The sequence below is a fragment of the Corapipo altera genome, unplaced genomic scaffold, assembly GCF_003945725.1.
Source record: "Corapipo altera isolate COAL_440 unplaced genomic scaffold, ASM394572v1 0, whole genome shotgun sequence".
NCBI lineage: Eukaryota > Metazoa > Chordata > Aves > Passeriformes > Pipridae > Corapipo > Corapipo altera.
Genome location: NW_020884872.1, coordinates 78396055 through 78417273, shown reverse-complemented (window position 1 = coordinate 78417273; position 21219 = coordinate 78396055). Strand labels below are relative to the sequence as shown.

At 34.8% G+C, this 21219-nt stretch overlaps 1 protein-coding gene across 6 annotated transcripts in view; it reads left to right on the top strand.

Annotated features, from left to right (window-relative positions):
- The window catches only part of CNTN5 (contactin 5), a 613743-nt gene that overhangs the window by 539306 nt on the left and 53218 nt on the right, over positions 1-21219 (top strand). For all 6 annotated transcript variants that reach the window (XM_027640131.1, XM_027640209.1, XM_027640294.1 and 3 more), the window contains 3 exons: positions 6520-6647; positions 7657-7832; positions 19834-19954. In XM_027640131.1, the coding sequence (XP_027495932.1) occupies positions 6520-6647; positions 7657-7832; positions 19834-19954 (425 nt within the window). The remainder of the gene's footprint in view (positions 1-6519; positions 6648-7656; positions 7833-19833; positions 19955-21219) is intronic.

The following is a 21219-nucleotide window of genomic DNA, read 5'->3' as shown; positions in this document are numbered from 1 at the left end:
GAAAGCAGCAAGCAAGTAAGGTATCTCTAACAATAATTTTTCAGAGAAGTAGCAAATATTAAATTTCATTATTGTGTTACATAAAAATACAACTTGCAGTTAATATTCTGGTAGTTTTGTTGTAGAACATGAATCAACAATGGAAACCAGGTTCCATCTGACTGGACATTACTACAGAGCTTACAATAATAATAATAATAATAATAATAATGCTTTAGCTAGGTGACTTCTGCCCTAGGCATATGGAAACTTCCTATGTAAATATCTAATTAACAGTCTTCAATTTACAAGAATCTCATTTGAATGAAATTAAAGTTTCTGCTGTTCATATAAAGTTAATGTTAACACTCCAAGCATAGCATAGTTTGACTGTTTTGAGAGGTGTCTTTATCTAGTACAAATCAAAATGGAACCATGTAGTTGAATGAAATTATGTTGGTTTACACTGGCTAAAGTTCTGGTCCCCTTTGAGCACCTGGTCTGTTTGAGTTTTACCTCTTGCATATAAGTCTGTCTTAGAGTATTAATGTTGCTTTCCTAGGTAACAAGTGAAACATGGAAATATCTTAAAGTAACTAAAGTTTTTCCATGTATTTTTCTTTTTCTGGGGGAACTATGCAGTCTTACAAGCGTTTTGGTATTTCTAAAGCTTCTGAGGAAAATAGAATAAGTTAATAATTCATTGCTGTCACTTAGAAACATGGAAAAAATTATGGTGATAAGGCTTTTCCTTGAAAAGCAGGAATGTTTCCGAAGTAACAGAATATTTCTGACATTGAAAGAGTGTGTAAAAAAGAGGAATACATTTAATTATTAAAAATATTAAAATATTAAAATATATATTAAATTTAAATGAGCCAAGAGTATAATATGGATTTTTTTAAAAAAATAAAAGAATATTTTAATAATTTTAGAGTATTTTCAGTATGTTTAGAGATAAATTGTTCTAAACTCAATGTATTTTATAAAAGGTTTTAAAAGAACTCTTGGACTATTACGCAGAGCAGAAAATGGTCTTTGCTACCACTTTCTTGAACAAGTGTTCCTGGAACACTGACATATCTTCTGAGCAATACTCCCAGTTTACCTTGTTTGTACAAGATGAAACACATTTTGGGGTGAAATATTTGAGCAGAATGGCAAAGTACAAATTTTCAATATGTACCAACACTTACTTGAGTGTACCAGTAAAAACGTAGGATAATTTAAATGTCTGCTTTTTTGTATAATTTCTGTAGATAATAGATTACTGATCTGAACTTGTAACATTTAGAGTTAGACTCTGATTCCATTTAATATCTTAGAACATGTTTAAATTTTAGTGCCTTTATATCATCCTTGACATTGATGCTATTATGAGTTTAAGCTTTGGTCTGATAAAGTCACCATTGAAACAAATGATGACCAACTGATTCATACAAAAGAAAAAGGACTCCCAGAGACCATGTCAGTTCTGACATATCAGTAGTTTCTAGCCTTTACTACTCAGCAACGCTGCAGAAAGCATACTTAGAACAGTATGTGCTTAGAACAGAAGCTAGGTTTGTAGCAAAAAATGACTTTTCATGTCATTCACTTGAAATTATATTTACATACAAGGACAACATTTGCACCAGTAAAAGCTGTGTATTTTCATGAACAAATGTTCCTGTGCAGCAAACAGCAAGAACAAAATGAGGGGTCTGGTTATGGTTCCTTTGAAAGAAAGTGCCCTAAGACTCAATTTGCACCGATCAGCTTAACTAGAGCTGGAAGTAGTTTTTGGTACATTAATAGTAAGTCTTAGCATATTCCAATCACCTAAGATATCACATACAGGAATTGCACCATTATAAAAGTTTGAAAATTGAAAGTGAAGAAAATTCTAATATTTTTGTGCTTTGACAAGAGATTGGGCCAAATATAGTTATGTTTCTAATTAAGTCAACAATATTAAAATAAGATTACTCTATCTAGGGTGATATTGTTAAAAAATGTATATAATGTAGATGGCATTTTGCTTATCTAAGTGGTTACATTATAGCAGTAACTCACATCCATTTTCTGTAAGCATTAGAGGCTTGTGTATCTATTAAGGAGCAAGAAAAAACAAGGGAAAATGAGAGAGCCCACAGCCATTCCTGGAGAAATAAAGATTTCAACTATTTACAAATACTTGTCCTGATTCCTTGTAATCTACATTAAAGGATACTGACAGATCCCAAACCCGAGCTAACCTGAAATGACAAATTGCTCAGATCAGAACACTGTGAGGGGCCACAGGCTAAATGAGTCAGTGCAGCTTCTCTCCGTTTGCATCTTTAAAGTTCTTATTTCCAACATACACACAAACCAATTCCATACTCCTGGTTTTGGATCTAAACGTAAAATGCAGGGGACAACTTTCTAACCACCAAAAACTTTTTTTTCTTTAATCCAGTTACTAGGTGTTAAAGTTTGCAAAGATTTTAACTAAATGTAGTGCTTCCCTGATTGCTGTGATTATTTCTCTAGAGTGCTATAAAAACTTACCTTAATTTGAAAGTCAAAAATAATACCAAAAAATTAATTGAAAACAGAGAAAGATACAAGAGTGTATAACCTAACAAAACTGCTAATTCCTCCCACCCAAAAAAGGCCACACATTTGACTTCTATTTTTTCTTACTCTGTAATTGTCATTTAACGAATATATACCTTCAGGTATAAACTGCCTGACATTCATTTCTGTTAAGATCCGGACACTCTGCCCCTGTCTGCAAAAAGTCCTCAGTAAAACTCTGAAGGTTGTGTAGCCATTGTTATGCTTGCTGCCTCAACTGCTCAGCTCCTTCAGCATCAAGAAACCATTTCTAGCCGCAGCATCAAGACATCTGTTTGTGAGAATCTGCTATGAATCATGCAACAGAATGAAAATTAGAGTTTCCTATTCTCATTATCTTAATCTTGATGGAAGTCTCTGCTCACTGATTTTATGTGTGATAGGGAGAACAAAGGCACATCCTGGCCCCAGTGGGTCAAGGTAAAACTGTCCCTGGTGATAAAGAGAGATGAAAATTTCCAATATCAATTTCCAACATACAACAGTATGTCCTCTACTAACAACAAATACTATCTGAGAATTTCTATTTCTATTTGCCTTTGCTACATAGTCCTGTTAGTTCGGAGTCACATCTACTGCTTTTCTATGAGTCTTCTTTGAAATACTGATCCTGTTGTGTTAACGAACCATATATTTAATCATATGTTTAGCAACCTTTTTATATTCTGGTAATTTTGAAAAATAATGGTACAAAAAACAATTTTTCTTTCAAAAAAAAAGAAAATTCACTTTTGTTCAGCCAGTTTCTTAACAATCCTTAAACATATTTAATCAGTCATGAAAATCATGCTTGAAACCCATGGAAGATCAAACCTATATTTATTTTCTCTAGAAAATATTTCTTAGTAAATATCATAAAAAATGAATCTCATTCAGTGTACTTTAGTTAAATCATGTTGAATTTTATCATATAACTATTTGCTGTCATATCTTGATTATTATTTTCAGATAATTACTGCTAAAATCTTTGTTGCAATTGATCTTAAACCAACATGTTTTTTAACATCAAGACATTATCAATCATGTCTTTTTCTTCATGTTATAAGACAGAAAACTGTTTTGTACAGAGATGCTAATTTTATGTGACACTCTTCTCAGAATCCCTGTATGGACAACATCTGTCTCCTTTATCTCATTAAAATGAGTTTTTCTTAAGTACAATAATCTCCAAACTATCATCTTAATCTCTCATCCATCTTTCTCTGTTGGTTCGTCTATCATCACCTTTCCCTCAGTTTCTAGTTAGTTAATAATTCAGGGTTGGTTTTTTTCCTAAATTATCCTTAGTTCTACCCCAACACCATTCTCCTCTTTTACTTCCCTTCTGTTTATGAAATTACAAAACTTTTTGCTGTGGTATTTTCTTATTAAAATATGTAGACATACTACACAGGTGGTCTCTTCATGACTGAGAGATATTGGCAGGGAAGGAGGAGAAGTCTATGTTCCTGCTGTGTGCAGCAAGTGTTATGTGAATAAATAAAGCATTTCAGTTTTCATCATAACCAGGCCCCTGGCTCTTTTCCAAAACACTAAAAAAAAGGGAGGACAGATGAGTGCTAGGCACTTTGAGGAAAGTATTAATTTCTGAGCCAAATAACTCATCAGCAAATGTGTTTGCAATTCGTTTGATTGAGCAATTACTCTTTTCCTCATGGATGGCAACAAGTTTTAGCTAAATAGAAATGTAATCGATAATATATGTAAGATTCATTAGCTAATCTTTTATATGCATCTAACCTTCTTTTCTTCCAATCTCAGAATGAAAAACAGTTTTATATCAGGACTCAACCTGTGTATAAGCTTTTATAATTTGCAAACACTAAAAGAATGTCCTTTCATTTGTCTGATCCTGACAGTATATTGATGAAAACTATTACTGTTCTGCAAAGCCTATTTTCATACTGATGATAAGATGTCCACAGAGCATTGAACACTGAGCATCTTGATAGGAAAACAAAACTTACATCAAGAGAAAATGAAAGAAGCTTGCATCCCTGTCAGTTTCTAAAGCAAGTGTTTCTTCAAAGGTGTGACATATCATAACAAAATTTCAGACCTTTTTATTTGCTGGAAAAAAATTCCAAAACCTCAAAACTATGATGTAGAGACATTTGTTTAATATAATTTTGTTTTCTATAAAATTACCTGTAGACAAACAATGTGACTCAAATAGTGATGTGTATTTGTCAGAGCAAGACAGGATGCATCCTCAGGTTGCACTAGGGAACCTGAGAGTTCCACATGTCCCTCCTCTGCCCCATTCACTTTTGAAGCTATTATTTTCTTCTGTCTCTCTGCTGAGAGCAGTGAGTGGTTTCACATCTGAAGTGAACTGAAGCATATTTTTCACAGGAATGAAATTCTGTTTTCTCCACCGTAATGTTTATAAACCTCAGGTGATAAACCACCATTTTTTCACAGAGTCAGAAAATAGGGGATATTATTCTTTTCCTGAGGAAAAAAAAAAAAAAAAAAGAAACAAAAAGGAGGAAGAAAAAGATATGCTGTCTCATATTAGTGATTTAGTCTGAGCACATTATTGAATCTTAAGCCTATGGTAAATCATTCCTGGTATAAACCAAAGATAACTCAGCTTTGCACTTTAACAAATTCAGCCTAGAAAGGGAATTCCTTCTCTTTCCTGGCTGCTGAAGAGTCCAACCCAGATGTGTTGAAAGTGCCATACTCCTGGTTAAATACTTCTGAAGAGTAAATCACAACCTTGTACCCTCAATGATTTTTGATCATAGACTCAACAGGAGACTCCCAGTAGAAGGAGTGTCAGTCACTATTGTAACAGATAGAAAATCCTCTCTGGGGAGGTACATCTAAAAAGCCAGCCATCACTGGGGAACAGCCACTCATCTACTTAGACTCCCTAACAGAGAAGTCTTACCTCAGTTTTCAAATACAGAAGAAGGAAGCATTCCATCTTCTCCTCCACTTATATGGGATTACTGGAAGCATTTGCTGAGGATTACGTGCTTTCAGTGTCCATGGCTCCTGATGGGTTTCCACCTACATCTCCTAAGACCATTGAGAGAACCATAACCACTATCTAACCTGGGAAGGGATATACAAGACCTGCAGGAACTTGGCTTAAATGCCATGGAATAGTTGCCATCTTCCTTTTAGCCTTGTACTTCTCTGTCAGAAAAGGAACAATGATTATTTACTTCTCTTCTAGGGCTGCAGCTTTAAGATAGAATAAATTCAGGTTCTTTGTCATTTTAGAATAGCAAAAAAGTGTTAATTTTCACATAACTTAATGGACATTATGATTAATATTGTGTAAGCAAAGCCAAAATTTGAAACTTCTAAATGTGAATGGTTGAACATTTCTCATGAGTATGCTTCAGTGGGGCTACTTGCCAGTAGGTGTAGTGGCGCTGCAATCATACAGACTCAAAGAAAAAAATAAAAGCCAATCTACAAAAAAGCAGAGATAAGTCCCTTTGCTGTGTAGTCCCATTAATTATATTTTGAGCAGATACAATTAATTTAATTGGGGAGTTTTCTGACCCTCTTTTGCATTTTGCTTTCCTTTATTCTCAGATCTGATTTCTGAGGCCATTTTTTAATAAATTGAATAGTTTGTGCTTGATGTTGAAATGGAACTTGACAATAATACAGTGATGAAACTTTAAAGACAAATTATGAAGGATTACGTTTTTTAGTTTTTTACAAAAATTTTATTAAAATTCACCACTAATAAGTGTCAAAGGATACTAATTCACTGATGCTTCCAAAATGAACATTTTGAATTAATGGAGGAGTAAAATGGGTTTATTTTTGAAACAGTTATAATCTTCATCATGCCTTGCTACAGAGGGAGCAGTCCTCAATTCTATTTATTATCTCTAAAAGATACCAGCATGGAATTTGGCTGCTAGGATGGGATATATATATATATATTTATCTATTTATCCTTTTCAGGATAACTATTCTTCCACATGGGAGTCTACGAATCCTGAATGCTTCCAAGTCTGATGAAGGACGGTACTTATGCCAAGGTGTAAATGTATTTGGATCTGCAGAAATCATTGCATCAATATCTGTAAAAGGTATGAAGAAATAATTTGATGATAATGATGACTTGTCTTGACTAATATTTGAATATTAATTAGAATCTCCCAGTCAATGCCCCAACAAGAGGATTGTAGAGGCAGAATAAAAAAGCAACATGTTAGGGGGAGAAAACTCCATCTGGTTAAACATTGTATTCCTGCATCAAATTGCATATTCAGCTGTCATATAATAGATGTATCAGAAGAATTAGTATATATATTAAATTGCTCAAATTATAAATAATTCTATAAGTAAAAGAATCCATATCCCTTTTGACATATTGTAGCTTTGGGAATTCACTTAGTCCTACCTTTTTCTGCATGGGAACAAACCTGTAGATTTAAGCGATATTTGTATCTATATAAAATCTAAAGAAAGATAGTTCCTTCACCCTTTTTTTTGAAACATGTTTAAACCACAGTTTTCTCATGTACTGCAGATTTCCTGTCACAGTTCCTTAGAAGAGCAACAATAATCAAACCACTGAGTTGCAGTCCACTTCTAAACCTTTTTTTTTTTTTTTAATTTTTCAGCTGAATTCATATATGATCATAGATTTTGTTTGTAGGGGGTTTCTGTACTTTTTTTTTTAACTTCAATTTTCAAGCTTCTTCCTATATTTGTTATCCAGGAAACATCATTTTTTATGTTACAAAACTGAAATTTTCATGTAATCACAATATTCCAGGTGCTGCAGCCTTACAAAAAATTAATTGTTTTTCCTGAAAATATTGAAATTAATTAATTAATCCAATTCAGATGTCCTATAGATTGTTGTTTAGGATTCTGCATTATTGTTCCCATGAAACTGTCTGTACCTTCTGAATCCCACTGTCAACACCTCAGTGTACACTAGGAATCTAGTTTACTATTTGACAGTGTGTATTTGAAACAAACAGGAAATGTAAGCTCTGAGTAGACTAAGGACTACTCAATCATATTATTTTAGTCTAGCACTGTAAGTAGGCTTCCATCTAAATATTCCTAATTCTTCTATATTTCAAGAACCTACAAGAATAGAACTGACTCCCAAGAAGATAGAGTTAACGGTTGGAGAAAGCATTGTCCTCAGTTGCAAAGCCCTTCATGACAGCACACTTGATGTTACTTTCTATTGGACTCTCAATGGGCAGCCAATTGACTTTGAAAAAGAAGGTGGACACTTTGAAAGCATCAAGGCAGTAAGTGACCATGCACTTGTCATCTGTGTGCTGTGAACTGATAGAAATTTGCATGCTTTTATATGTCTCCCATTTACCAAATTCTGGCCAAATTAAAAGATTACTTGTTTCAGTAACACTGGAAAGAAACGTTAGCAAGAAGAGGTGCAAAATGCAGGTCACCAGAATTACTCCAAATAATTCTTATCAAGAAGATATTAATTTAAATTTATATATCCTATTATTATTGAGGTATCTGATAATATTTGTGAGGGAATCAAAAGGACTTTTCATCAAATCCTACTTACATCCTTCTACTGACTTTAATATGGAAAGGATGCTGCTATAAACATTGATGTCTTTCTCACAGGTAACATGGCTCTTGAAATACTCTTACCTCCCAACACTTTACTTCCCTAGTGCGTAGTTTAATATCTGAATACTAAGCCTATATTTTATTTATCAACTACCCTGTATGAGGTATGTTCTAACAGTGCAGCCATTTTTTAAGTCGATAAGAATCATATGGAAAAAAAATAGGCGTACCAAGTTCAAATATTACCACTTGATTAAAAAAGAGATTCATACAATCAAACAGTATGATAAAGTAATTCAAACCTGTCTCTTGTAAAATGGTTTGAACTTTTCTTAGTAGAAAGAAATTTTTAATGTGAACAAGTTTGGAAATAAAATCTGCAGTCATTTAACTCACTCTTCTCACTAATGAAATGTAAATTAAATGTCCATGCTATGTTAGCAGGGAAAAATGAAGTTCACAAAGGAAAGGACAGGAAATTTTAAAACTTAATGTATATAATTTGAGTACAATGTAGCAAAGTCAACTCCATTAAAAGTCTTGTCAGCTGCAGTCAATTTATTCTTCTTCTTGCCTCTATGGAAGTCATAATGTACTCTCTTGGTGGATTTGTTTTTTAAAATTTGTGTTTACTTCAATAAGGCTTTTAATTGAACAACATTAGTGATGTATATCTTAGTGTGAAGGTCATAAGCATAGTTATCTTCATTTGAGGAATACAGCCATCAAAATGCAGCACTAAATGTATAGGAAGGAAAACTATTTTTTAAATTGGAGGAGTTGATCCTGAACAAAATGTTTTTTAATGGAGTAAGTTTAAGAAAAATAATATCTTTTGTGTGCATGAAGTCATACATCCATTTTTTCTGCACACACTGATACTTTGTTAGGTAAAAATATGTTCAGGTTTGCTTGAGTTTTGTTTATTCATTTTAAAGCCTGACAAATTGAACATTATTTGAATCGGTTCCTGTTAATAACAAAACCACTGTAAACCTTTCATCACTGGTTGCATTACTCATACTTTTACTGTGGCAGACCCAGGTGTTAAGTATGATGAGCATCCCAGTGCTTGATGTAGTGTTATAAAAGCTATCACCAAAGTAACATTTATTTGGGCTGTAGATAAATTTTCACTCACTAAAATTGCATGCTCACTAGCAATTGCAATTAAAAGGAAAAGCTTCTCTTAAAAAATCCACATCGCTTTGCTTGTTTTTAAATTATATCTGTAGTTTTGTACCAAAAGATAAGTGTTATCATTTTTCATACTGAGAAGTAATTTTATACAAATAGAAGATGTTTTTGCTGTTATTTGCTGAGCTATCAAAGATTTAGTACTTCAAGGACTTGCCTGGCAAAAAGATAAATGTGGTAAGGATCTCAAATTGAACAAAGCTGTGCATGAAGGGAATGTTAAGGGATCAACTGAATTCGACTGGACTGACAGCTCAGACTGTAATCTAGGAAAGGAAATCATCCCTAATGTTGTGTATACATAACTCCACAGAGCATTTGGTAGAAGAACAATAATGCAGAGGGTTATATAAACCTAGAATCCTTTGGCATCCAGAAAGTCTTATTTTTTCCAACAACAGACTTGATAACATTTTAGGTTCTGTGACGGATAATCTGTGCAACTAATAGAAAAAATTATGCATGTAAATCTGAATTTCCAAAATTTCCTTCTAGCAGCACAGTGAGCCCATGAGCACAGAAAATATGGACCTGTCTGTTTTTATAGGATAACTTTCATTTTCTGTCCATTGTGCCAAATCTAGAAGTCCTGTTCAAAATTCTATTCAAAATTTTCTTTTCTGAGACCTCCACTGACCTTAATTTTTTCATGGAGGTATCCTTTTTCTCTCTAAAAACATCTGGTTTTGTCAGTAGATTTTCATCCAACTACTGTTGTTCCAACTCTGAGTTTGAAAGACAATATTGTTTTTATGGTAGCCAAGCAAAATGATTTACTGTGGTTATCCACAGCCTGGTGAACAGTAGCATTGGTTGTGTCCCTCACCTTCACCCGCATAAGTACTTTTCAGACTCAGGAAAGTGATTTAGTCTCAAAATCTCCTTAGTCTTTGATCTTAACTTAAACTGCCACCATGGGAAACAATAAGTACAACCTGTCGTTATATTTTAGAGTGGTCATTTGCTCACATGGAAGTGAATTGAAATCTACTGCTTCACTTAAAGAAGGCCAGATAAAGATTGGACAATGCGTTTAAGTACCATCTAGCACTGGAGATTTCAATCTTATAACCTAGAACCTTTGAAAGTACATAAATTTGCACCTCTCCTAATATTTTCAAGTCACTTCCTGGTTTGTTGTAGTACTTTAAGCATATTTTAGAAGTTAGGATTGAAATTACCTAAACATTTTCTAATAAGGCAGTGGTAAGTTCTACAGTGCATGGAATCAATTATAACAGCAGGCTGTTAATAACAATGTCTTTCCTCTTTATCCAACGTAAATCTAAACAAGGCTAATTAAATAGGGGCTTTATTTAATAACCTCCTTCCTCCCCACATGAGAAAAACAGCAATAGTTGTCAGAAGTCTTGTAGAAGATACATGCTCTATGCACGGAGAATTTCAGCTCAGGTTAAAGCTGCAGTATCAACCTCATTGCTATCAATTTGCTTCACTGTTTGTCACAATCTATTTCTGCTGATAAAAGAGTTTGAACACAGACATTACTGTCTGCTCAAATCTCCAGGCATTTCAGCCCTATGCTCGTTACCAGATTTTACCCATTTGTCACACTACAGCAATTATATATTTGAGTGATCAGAAGCAGTTTAAAAATAAAAAAAGAACTTGTCTTTTGATAATACCAATTTCTTTTAAATTCGGGAGGGTACAAAATGGAATAAGGATTCCTGAAATTTGTGTTTTATGACTCGTAACTACAAACCAAAATCCAGACACAGTATAATACTATACCATGTGTTGCTTCCATGATATAAACAGTTCTAGTGAACTGATTGAATTTATATCATGCTGAATTAGAAAGAGACACTCCAAATATTTCCTAGAACTGAACAAGTATGTAAACTGATGCAGGCAAGTGCTTGTGGCTTTGGCTATGAATAGAGAGTAAGGGAGAGTGATGATAAGTAACATCCACTGAGGGGGGACCTTTTTGCCCTCTAGAGGTACCTGAAAGGGGTTGTAGTGAGGTGGGGATTGGTGCCTCCTCCCAGCTAACAAGTGACAGGATGATTGGAAATTACCAGGTTATACCAGGGGAGATTTAGATTAGATATCAGGAAAGAATTCTTCACTGAAAGGGTGGTCAGACGTTGGAACAGGCTGTCTGAGGAAGTGGTGGCATCACCAATCCTGAAAGTGTTCAAAAGGAGTGTGGATGATGTTATAGCTGTGGATATAGTGTAGTGGTGAACACAGCGGTGCTGAGTTAATTTTATTTTGTAGAAAGGAGATAACCAATCATTTTGGGAGCCTCTTAACATTCCTGAATACCAATTTCTATTAAAAATTATTATAATAAAAAGTAATGAAATACGGTCAGATAATTTTTGCACTGGTTAGTTCTTTTAAGGTATTTTGTACCTTTCCTTGTTTACAAGAAATGTTCTGATGCAAAAAATCTTGGCACAAATAACAGATATATCATGACAGTCCATTCTTTCCCCCATTTACTTGCAGCTGATGGATCATTTAACTGCTTGATACAGTGTTATCCTGGGCTATAACAGCACAACAGATTGTTTGAACAACTGATCAATATCAGCCTTCTTAATGCTACAGCCTTCCATTTACAGTTCTGCTGCCTGTTTTACACTTGCAGCTCTGCAGCTTTTCTCTCCAGCTTCTGTGGCAGTACTTTCTGGAGCTTTCCTGGCAGTATTTCTCCCTTGCAGTCCTTACACTGCTAATCCCCTGCTTTTGTTCTTGAGGCCTTGCACCTTCAAACCCGGATTGCGCTGTTACAGAGAAGCATCTTGGGAAAAAGGTCCCACTGTCCTGAAACTCACCTCTATTTTTTGCTCCCTTTCTTTGTCTTTTGTTTTGTAAACCAAGCCACAGTATGCAGTGAATTATATAATGGTCATATAAATACTTCATAAGTATTGTCCAAAAATATATGTATGCAAAAGCTTAACAATCAATCACTGTGCAACAACTGCTCTTATTTAGCATATTCTAATTAATATTTACAAATAGGAAGTTTAAGCAGGTCCCAAAGAAAAGATTTCAACACTGAGGGGAAAAAAAAAGAAAAAAGTAATCACCATCATCTTCCTCTTTGACACCTACTGCACTGGAAGGAGCCTCAAGATGAGAATACTCCTTCTCGCTGGAAACCAGGAAGGGTCTTCGATTTTCCTTTTCTCTCTCTCCTCAATGTTTTTTTTTTATTTCTCACCTAGTTGGCTTTCTTTGCTAGAGCTGATGTGTGCCACCATCTATAGACCCTGCTAATAAATATCTGGCCATGTAAGGCTGACACAACACTCTTTATGCAGCAGATTAATGAAATACCAATCATGTGTCTGTTTTTATGCTCCCTGTTTTGATGTCTTGTCAAAATGGCACACTTGTTCCATATGGGTTTTGCTTTCATTGATGTAATTTTCTTCATCACTATCACCATCCTTCCACTCTGAGCATATATGTACCACGATGCTCTCTTTTCCCCCTCTTTCTGCATGTTTGAATAGAAGCTCAGGTAGCACATACTATTAGGTCTTTTCTTCCTTTTTTCTGCTGGTAATAACATCTCAGGTACAGAACATGGATTTAGCAGCATGAGTGTAGAGGGCCTCTCTATCCTGAAGCTTGCCATTTCATAAGCCATCTCTTTTCTCATTCTTTCCCACTCTCAATGTTTTTTCTGTGTTTTATTTAATCCCTAAATTTCACAAAACCACCCCAGTACGACATACTACGTGACATCTGATACTCATTTATCTTCATCTCTTTTTCTACCTTCCCTTGATAAAATTAATCAAACTTACTTGCAGAAATTCAAGCTGTGCTTAAGATGCACTTGCAGCATTTCAAGCTGACTCAAATCTGTCAGCAGAGGGGCTCGAGACAAACACACGGGACCAATGTGATCCACAAAATGTCCGTCTTTATTTACAAAGATGCCCTTTAAACACCGTTACTACACCCCGGCGAGTGATTTCTTCTACGTTATTGGCTACATGAAAGTGTTCACAATGTACACATGCCCTATTGACCACTTCTAATTGGATTATGGCAGGTACTCACACGAGGTGAGAACATATGTTTACCTTTTAGGACTCCACCTTAATCTTGGCACAGATCCTCCTTTGTCTTGGTTTCAGAGCCTGAAGCCATGTTGATTGCACAATTTCTTTACTGTCTGTGCCTGGTCATATCAAGGCAAAGCCCTCAAAAATGCAGGAGAAATTGCTCACTCAATTCTGCTCTCTCCACACAAATTCTCCCTATCCACTCCCAACACCCCATCACTCTCTGACGTCCACTCAGCCACCAGTGCTCACCCAAAACAACTGTTTTCATAATGCTTGCCTTGTCTGTGCAAACTGCTCAAAAACACTGCCACTGGAAAGGTCCACACCTCTGCTGGATGATTCTTATGGATGCACAAACCTGAAAATAATTTTTTTAACTTCTTATAGACAGGGAAAATGCAAATTGTGTTTTATCAGGTATCCCTCAGTCAACCTGTATTAGCCTGGATACTACTATAGTACCATTATTATGTTGCCGTTTACCATTATTCACAATAAAACCAATAAAAATTATTTCACCTTCTTTGCTTCAAATGTGTTTGTATGGTTAAAAGATAGAATTCAGAATATAATTTTCCATTATCACTATATCAACCAAGAAATTTGCTGCTTCTTAGCAGATTAAATATTTGCAATTTGTAATCATCATGAGCAGTACACAGACAAGTGCTGGATGTGTTCAAACCTGAGAATTTGCATGAAATGGCACTTAAATTGTCCTAAATGCATTATGGAGAGAATTTGGCTCAAAGCCAACAATCTATCATAATGTACATATAAATTGTCAGCATAATTTAAAAGGGTTTTATTGTATTGTGGTTTTTCATTACTGTTGATGGTACAAAGATAACATTGCATGAGATTATTCTGTACAATCATTAGTTTCCTTTAGATAAATTCACTAAAAATAAACTCCATTACTATTCCAATATGGGAAAAAATAAACTCTGAAATAATTTTTCAATTTATTTCAAGTGAATTTCATTAATAAAAGCTATTTTGCTTAACCAAAAAATACATGAATCAGGAATTCACGTAACCTGAGTGTTACATACAAAACCACCCATATATTGTAAATAATCATTTAAGTTGAATAAGGTATCACGAACAACCCACGTCATTCTTGTTTAGGATCAAATCTCAGTCCTATTTACTTCCACAGCATTGTTTTACTGCTCTCAGTTTATACAGAATATAACTTTTTCAGTCTTTTTGTACCTCCCAAGCATTCTCCTGTATAGAAACCACTTTGTAGGAAAGCATCTTTACCTCTCACTGCCAAGAGATTTAAATGACAGCCAGCAAGCCTTGATAAACTCCTGTAGTCATAGTAAAGAAATTCCTCAAACACCCCCAGACTTTCATCATAAACATTTTCCAGCAATGACAATCAGTGTTTGCCCACTCTTTTCTTCCCACTGATTTAAGCTTTTGTTGAATCATGATAATTTGTAATTGACTCACTACTCTTTTTAGGCATATTCTTTCCAAGCAAAGAAACTATGTTATCCAGGTTGAGTTCCTAACCTGAATCCTCTGCACAATAATAGGTAGGCTTTATTGCCTTCAAGCCTTTACAGCGCAGAAACTCAGTGTTGCAGGTCACCATGTCATCTCTGCTGACTACCCAGCATTATGAACTTCCTTGGCTTTTTGTCCCTCTTTACAAGATAAATTCAAAAAACTGCAGTTGGAGTGTGGAAGGGAGGAATGATTTTCCACAATCAATGTGGAAAATGAGCAGTAAAATGAGCAAAATTAAAAGAAAGCTGGGATTGATTCAATGACAAGAGATTGATAATTCATATATATATTCTACATATGATTCTGTAGTTTGCACATATGTGATAAACCCAGAGTGTAATTCTTCCATGGAAGAAATAGTGAGAAGGGAACAAGAGACTTACTAGATATTAGGTGCTCTAGTGTGTAACTGTGAGCTCCTCTTCAAATGAAGGTAGATTAGAGAGGGTTTGTGTACAAAGCCTTTGGAAGAAAAGGTTGTATACTGAATGGACCACCCTGGTTTAGAGATGAAAATTCAGCAAATGAATGGACAGATTAACAGAGAGGTCTCCTAGCAACTGGCTCAGGACAATGAACTCACTCTCACGGGAAGAATAAGTTTAATTCTCTTAGTTCAAAGAACCATATGCAAAAGTTACTTTATTGCAAAGCCACTCACAAACTCTTAAGATTTATGAAATAGAAAGGAAAAAATCCACATACAACTTCCTCGCTGTGGGGATGTGGGATGACTGAAGAAGTATTAATTCCCCAACAGTAAATTGTCTGAAAGGTGACTTTTTTTTTCCTCAGCAAATCCCCAGTATTAGGGCAATGGGTGCAAAAAACAAATCCAATGAGGTTATTCTTATTGAGTAAGGTATGCATATTATATGTTCCTTGGGGACTTTTTGAGTTTGGGGAAGTATCTCCACATCAAAAGCAAATGTTAATGTATATGTGGCACCAATTTTTGCAAAAAATTCTTTCAAGCAATACCTTACAGGTAAAGCTAGTTAGATATATTGCAGACATGACTATGACTTCAGATAACAGACCACACTGGAGCAGAGAGAGCCATAGATTGACACAACATTCAGCACTGAAGCTGCCCAGAACCACATGAATGGTGTGTTTGGGGACATAATATAAATGATACAATAATTTTTTGTCTTAGAGAGAAACACTAATCATGACAGATAGCATTGATATCTGTATTATTCTTTATTTACTGCTTAATGAAGACCAGCAGTATGTTCAGTGTTACAGTAGGTCCATAGCTGATGCTGGCCTTGAAGGTTACACTTAACTCTCCTGAAAATCATTGAAGATTGGTTGTTGAATCTATATGTTTTGTTTTGTCCTAAGTTTTAGCTTTGGTAAAGAACAATATATATTTCACTGAAATTTATACTGAAAAAATACAAGTACTTTTGATGTTTGGTTAAATGGATAATACATGATACTCAGAATACCAAGGAATATGGATTTTTCTAATTAAATACTACTTTGAAATAGTGCACTTCTTGCAAAATATTACCTGTCAGAGAAGAGCATAAAATTAATGAAATAAAAACCAGCTTTTAAAAATGTACACTTAATAGATGTGGACAAAGAAATTTGAATACCAAAAATTTTAGCTTCGAATAAAATTTGGACCATGTGGTTGCTGATACATCAGGCTGTTCTAACTCATTTTAGTCCAGGTGAGAGATATTTCTACACTGTTTACATCCATGTCACGCAGTTTTTGTCTTCTCAAAGGGGAGGGTATGTCTCTGCTTTTGCTGAAGTATCATGTCTTTTTCCAGTGAGAGAAGACTAAAAGCAGACATTAGATACTTTTCTTAACGGAGTCTCAGCTGCATTCCCGCTTAGCAGATTTTTTAAAACTGAATTTAATCACTCAATTTTAAGCACCACTGCAATGACAAGGTGCAGAGATTTTCTCAAGATGTAGAAGGTCATCACATTGGTTTAACCTCCTTCAGACCCTGCAACTCCTGCCTATAACCTGCCACTACAGGATAAATTACTCAGCAAAATAATCTGTCTTCCATGACTTGGAAGAGTCTGTAAAACTAATAAAGACCACTTTATAAATGCGACTGAACAGCAGTAATGTGGTATTTTTTTAGGTCCTGGTCAAACATAGCTCCTACTTATCTAAATGTAGGCTAAAATGTCTCATTATTTCCCATGATCAAGAATCTAATGTCTGACCATATATCTGTATTAAACAAAGTGTGTTTAATATCTTTCCACTCACACATCCTCAGCAATGCTGGCTGCACATCCTGTTATGCTGCAATAAAAGTGTTTCATGGGGATCTGTTGTACTGCACTGCTCTCCACCTACAGCAATGATTCTTTCAATTGCTGGTTGTCTGCCCAGTTACACAGGTATGCAGATGAAATACATATATTTTTCCTGATAAGAATATCATGTCATGAACTCTCTGAACCTGAAGTTAGAGTGACAGGCAAGTATTTTAACAGCTCCTGAGCAATTAAATCAGACAATTGCTATCCATTATGCTATTCCTCCCACTTAAAAACAAAACAGATATTAAATGTAAGTTACCTTCAAGAGAGGACAAATGTGGACTGATTCTGGTCTTATCCTAATAACTAAGGCTTTGTAAAAAGATCACTAATCATCTAGAGCAACCCATGTTTGAATAGCTAGTAAATGCTGCTGTGTTAGATGACTTAAAAAAATTATATCCTGAATTTGACTCCTGGTAGGAGTGTATTCTCTTCTTTTGCATTTTGATCTGTAGATAACTCAGATATTCTTTTCCACTGCTGTGATTTCTGATATGCCAGAGCAAGAATATAGGAATTGCATTATGGCCTGACTGGTCTAAGTATCTTCCCTCCAGCAACATCATTATCTAGGCCACTTCAGAAGGCAAAACACTCCCACGGTAATCATGCTCTTAGATCTACAGGGTTATTAAGCTATAGATCATGCCTATATTCACCCTGGTCTCGAAGGCAGCCTTGATGTCCCATCTCTCTTTTCCTTCTTTGCATGCGTATATCCTTCAGTAAAGATTTTACCTTAGTGCTACATGGAATATTATGGCAATTTTAGTTCCAAAAATGCAAATGAAGAGAAGAATGGCTGAAGAAGTTATGCCAAGATGTGCTGAAAAGGAATTCTGCTGCCTAAAACGAAAAAAATAAATTATAGAAGATTGGATCTTGAAATGAATCCCATTTCCTTTTTCATTAATGACCTTGGCATCAGAGATAAAAGTATGCAAATGACAATTGTATGGTACAAAATTGGACATCTTATCAATACAGCAGATGATGAAATTAACTGATGGGAACAGACAAGAAATGTAATTCTACAAACCACAAGGTCATCCACACATGAATGACTGGTTATAAATTGTGAGCTCCTAACTTGCAAATGATTGAGAAGGATAAAGATTTGAGTGTATCTGCATGAGCACAGAATAAGTATGTGCCAAAAAAAAAAGCAAATATGAAACTAGGTTAGTGACAAATTTCCAGCACAGCTAGAAAAGTATCAACATTAACATTCCTAGTAAGACTCTATTTTGAATGCAGGGTACAATTCTACTCACTCAGGATCAAAATTACTCAAATTAGAACTATTGTATGGGACAAAAACTTATAATTCAAGAAAAGACCATCAATCTCTACTTGGTTAGCAAGGAAAACAAAATCTGAAAAAGGAAACGCCTACAGTCAATAAATGTTTCTTAGAGTGAAACATCGAGGAAGTGCTTATAAATATTCATATATTGTACAAATTCATTAAGGTTCATATATTGTACAAATTAACAGTGATAAGATAATTTAGAAATATTTGCAAGACATTTTATCTATCCTTGGCTAATACACTAAAAGCATTTCCGTTTGACTATTAAGAGAAAAAAAAAATGCTTTGAAATGAACAAAAGTACTTCTGGCAATTTGCCAAAATTGTTCATGTTTGTATTAAATCAAAAACTTTTAAACATTTTTAGAACATGCAATTGAGGAAGTAAACTGCAATTACTATACTATGTGGTCAGTGTGAGTGTTGTTTCCCTGAGCAGTGACTATATTAAATCAACAATATATATAGACTTGGGTTCCTTATAACTGATGGAGCAACACTTATTGTCTCCAGTAAGTTTGGATATAACAACGATTTTGTACATTCAAAATCTCATATTATTGCTTGAATTTATGAAATAATGTAGAGATTCTTAGCAAAGCCATTTATTCTCCAGAAATCTATTGTACTTTCAAATTTTCTCTTTTATGCTCATAATTTTGGGGCATTGTGATCACTATTTGATAAAATTCTAAAAAATAAAAATTTGAACTGGTTCTCTCTTTATATTCTATATACATTTTGCATGTTTCAGATTTAAATACATACAGATTTCAACAGGAAGGATGAGAATCTGTTCGTATTTTCTCAATCACATTTAGCATTAATTTCCTCTACGTTAATAAAAATCAATCAATATTATCTTTAAAATTATCTTAATTTCATCACAGTAGTGAGACATAATGTCACTGCATTGTAGGGAAGAGCAGGAGGAAGAAAATTCTGAAATTCTAAGAGGACTTTTTCAATACCAAGGACAGCATCCAAAACATTTCTGTTCATCTCCTTAATGAATTTCTTTGTCTTAGTTTGGAATAATTCTCTTTGAATGTGTAAATATGCGCAATGTGCTTTAAGCAAAGTCAAAGTTATTAGAAACCTGAAATCCTCTTCTTTAATCCCTACTAATAATTGTATAAATGCAGTGTTCTGATAATCCTCACAAGAGGGTATTAGGGCACATACATTTTGCAAGATGAAAGCTGCATTCAAGAGTTGCTCAAACCTTACAAAAACACCCTTGTGTACTACCTTGAACACAGATTTACTGAGTTTTAAACTAGCACTTCATCCCTGTTTCAGCAAGCGTCCTCTGCAGATTTAATGATCAGGAACATCCTCTTGATGCACGCTGGGAGATACGGTTGCAGGGTCCAGACTGCAGCGGATACTGTGTCAGATGAGACGGAGCTGCTTGTTAGGGGTAAGTATGCTTGTGGTGCCCCCCTGAAAACACAATCACCAGACACAGTTGTACCAGGGAATTTAAATATATGGGCTTCAGGGACACCTCTGCTTAGTCCTAAAATTTTATACTATTGAAATCATTTGTGATTAACCTACTGTCTTTGAAAATAGTTTCACCATATACTGACCTGCTGACACTGCAAAGAGAAACAAAAGACAGTTGGTTAATGAACATGGTTTTAAGAGAGGTAGCAACACAGAAGGTATTCCAGATTAACTAAAAATGCAGACAATTAGCATTCACAGACCTGTGGAAGGTAGGTATAATGAGTTCTGTGCTTTTTTGTGTGATGCTTTTACATTTCATCTTATGGTCAAGCCATTCTCTCAGGTTTAGTGGTTAACAAATATTCATTTACTTTCTAAGAGGAGGGACCATACAACCTTTGGTAAAATTATGGATGTGAACAATGAAAAAAAAAAACCAACCATAATATGACAAGAATTTGGGTTTTTTCACACATGGAGTTGTGACCACCAACTGCTGACTGCATCTTTAGACCCAGTCCTGTAATCTGCCAAATTGCTTTACCTGTCATTTAACATTCCTGATTATGCACGGGAACAAAGTTCTTTTCCTGCAGGATCACAGATCATATCAAGAATATCAACTAGTTTAAAATAAAGAAGGGCACTAACACATATGTGCATTCCATTAAGCAGAGTATTTCTGCATTCTGGACCATTTCTGTGTGTGTTTGTGTGTGTGTGCTCAGTGTCTGATGGGACATGAGGACTTGCAGTCCACTTACTGGCATTACAACTGGTGGGTCCTGCAATGTCAAGAGAGATGGATGTCTGCTAGGTAGCGCAGCAGGGTAGCCTTACTGTGGATTATACATTTTTTGAAAGAATAAATCAAGGTACGTATTTTATTAACATTTTAAAATCTCTAGAAAAAAATAATCAGAACTATCTGGATATTATAATCTTTCAAAAATACTTATTCTATCACATTCCACAACATCTTTAGACTTTATGTGTTCCTATCCATCACTTTTAGGATAAATATATGCCTTAAATGATAAAGAATGTTTCTGACTGACTGCAGGGCTCTTCATATTTTGATGAAAGTAATTGTTAAATATTTCCACAAAGACACTTTGAAGACTGTCAGATTTCTATGAGCTATGACACTGTTGGGATGGTGGTATTCAGTGGACTCATCACAGACATTTAATATCATTTTAGCTGCCTTATGAAATCTGATTCATCCTCGTG